Below are 2,468 nucleotides of genomic sequence, written 5' to 3' on the forward strand. Positions count from 1 at the left end.
GAGAGAGAGAGAGAGATAGATAGATAGATAGATAGATAGATAGATAGATAGATAGATAGATAGATAGATAGATAGATAGATAGATATATTTCACAACATACATTTAAGTCCAAAAATAAAAAGTTACATTATGTGGGTGTGATGTGTTTTTTAAGTAAATGAAAATAAACAAGAGGAGTCTTCAGAATAATTTCTTGAGTGTCAGGAACCATGGTTTTTATGACCAAAGTCATAGAGTTCAAAGGCAGTGCAACCAAAGAATAATGTATATAAACTTTTGATTTTAAAGACTTAAACCTGACATGTTTCTCTCATTACTGCAGCAAATAGAAATAGTTTTCAGTAATTCTGATTGACCTGAAACAAGACAAGTTTGGTCTGATTTAACTATAGACATTAAAGTGAACATGTCTTTTAATTTCCTGCAAACTTTTTGTTTCAATTTTCTTAACAAAGTCTTTTTGAACCAATAAAAATGTCTTGATATTTGATTAATAAACGAATATTGCTCTATCAGATGCATTATTTAGCTAAAAGTAAAATAACATTTTCAAAAAGTGTTAATGAAGTACATCTACAGTTTGATTGATAAAACCCAAAATACCGCATGCATAAACAGGTGAGCTTTAAAATGCTCGTCATTAAGCAGTTGTAGACACTTAAATCTAAGCCACATAAAGAGAGAAATGAGCTAATTTCTCAGACTTTTCTAAGTTTGCCAGATGTGAGATGGAAGCATATATTGTAAGACGCACTAAAGAAATACTAAGCTTTATGTAGGATCTATCCATAATTTCCGCACACCATGTATCCCACAGGCACACAATTATTATGAATAATAAACAGCAGAAAACAAAGCCAGCTGCAATGTGTTTGCTAAACGTCCATACCTGTAACATTCTCGGTCTTCCTCGCGTCTTTTTTCGTGTCCTCTGCCCACGAGAGCGGAAAGAAAAGCAGCAGCAAGCACAACAAGTGTCTGCCGGCGGTCCTTCTCATGGTGCTGGAACCTGTTGAAGATAGAAAAATCACCCTCACACTCAGAAAATGTGTGTCAGCGGCTGTTGAAAAAAGTGAAGGGTGAAAATGGAAACGTCGGTTCGCTTACTTTGTTGCTCTCCCTTATCTTCGGTTTTGAAGGCTCGGCTCTGTGTGCGACTCTGACGAGGTCTTAAGCTTCTACTTAGGCCGAGCGCGAGCGACGAAAAGGCGGAGCGGAGCGCGCCGCCCCCGCGTCACCGTCTCGAGACGCGGCGGGAGGTGATGCTGTGGGTGCTGCTCTCCATGTTTAACACGAACATCCTATTAACATTATATTTCGGAGGCAGCTTGTAAAACGGAGGTAAAAACAGAGGTGAATTTTGGGTTTCATTTAACCAATTCGTTATTTAGGTACTACTACATCTAAAATATGAATGCAGCGTAAATATGCAGCATTTCTTTGCAGTTATCTCAAAAAGTGAAACTCGTATGTCGTAAAGAATCATAACGCATAAAGTGACATATTCTAAGCCTCTATTTCTTGTAATATTTGACGATTGTGGGTTTTCAGACAACAGAAACCCAAATTTCAGCATCTCTGAAATTTTGAATACTACGAAAATGTCATTAACAGCTCATAATCCTAATCAGATACTTAACTTAAAACACCTGCAAAGGTTTCCTGAGACAATGGGAGAAAGAAAGAAAGAAAGAAAGAAAGAAAGAAAGAAAGAAAGAAAGAAAGAAAGAAAGAAAGAAAGAAAGAAAAGGACATTGGCTTTTATAAAATCTAAAAGAAGACTGGAGAAATGAGAAGTACAGGGGGGTGAGGAGAGAAGATAATTATTTCTCTTATTAGATTTGAGCACACTGGGCTAAATAGTACAATTTTTATTTTAGAAAAAACATTGCAGTGGTAAGTGTGAATACTGTGGAGTGGATGAAACAACAGGGAGGAGGTAATTAAGCCATTTCATTCCACTGTTTTTTACCTGTGGCACATCTAAACACTGCAGGACAGCGGCCCTTGAGGACTGGAGTTTGACACCCCTGTCATTGTGAATGACAACCTGTGAATGACAGGTTAATGGAAACACTGCAGTTGCAAAATTGTGTTTTTTGACATTAGCTTTTCTTAGCCAGAAAAGCTAAGATCTGTCAAAATTTTAAGACCAATTCTAACTGCTATCAGTGCAAAAATATCATGAGCCAGTTTTAGTGCTGATTGATGTCCAAGGCATTACACAAGAGGCATGGCAAAAAGCAATGACTATCTATCAAGAACTTTGCAATTTCATTGCTGCATAGCACTGATAATAGACATTTTTATAGTCTTTGGAATGTTACTGGGGCACCACAAAGGTGCTTCTCTACAGATTTATGACACAGAAATCAAAACAGAATACACTAGCACTTCACAAAATCAGAAGGCTTGCAAGAGGGCCACTTACAGAGAGCTTCAGAAAGAATTGGAATTAGCATGTACA

At 37.2% G+C, this 2,468-nt stretch overlaps 1 protein-coding gene across 1 annotated transcript in view; it reads right to left on the reverse strand.

The window, feature by feature from the left end:
- The window catches only part of LOC103139958 (agouti-signaling protein-like), a 7,619-nt gene extending 6,345 nt beyond the window's left edge, over positions 1-1,274 (reverse strand). Inside the window, exons 1-2 of the mRNA XM_007554844.2 lie at positions 1,109-1,274; positions 891-1,010 (exon numbers count right to left, since the gene is read on the reverse strand). Coding sequence (XP_007554906.1) covers positions 891-999 — 109 coding nt within the window. The 5' untranslated portion in view covers positions 1,000-1,010; positions 1,109-1,274. The remainder of the gene's footprint in view (positions 1-890; positions 1,011-1,108) is intronic.
- Positions 1,275-2,468: the final 1,194 nt, after the last annotated feature.

This window comes from Poecilia formosa, unplaced genomic scaffold (genome assembly GCF_000485575.1).
Source record: "Poecilia formosa unplaced genomic scaffold, Poecilia_formosa-5.1.2 Scaffold67, whole genome shotgun sequence".
In the NCBI taxonomy this organism is placed as follows: domain Eukaryota; kingdom Metazoa; phylum Chordata; class Actinopteri; order Cyprinodontiformes; family Poeciliidae; genus Poecilia; species Poecilia formosa.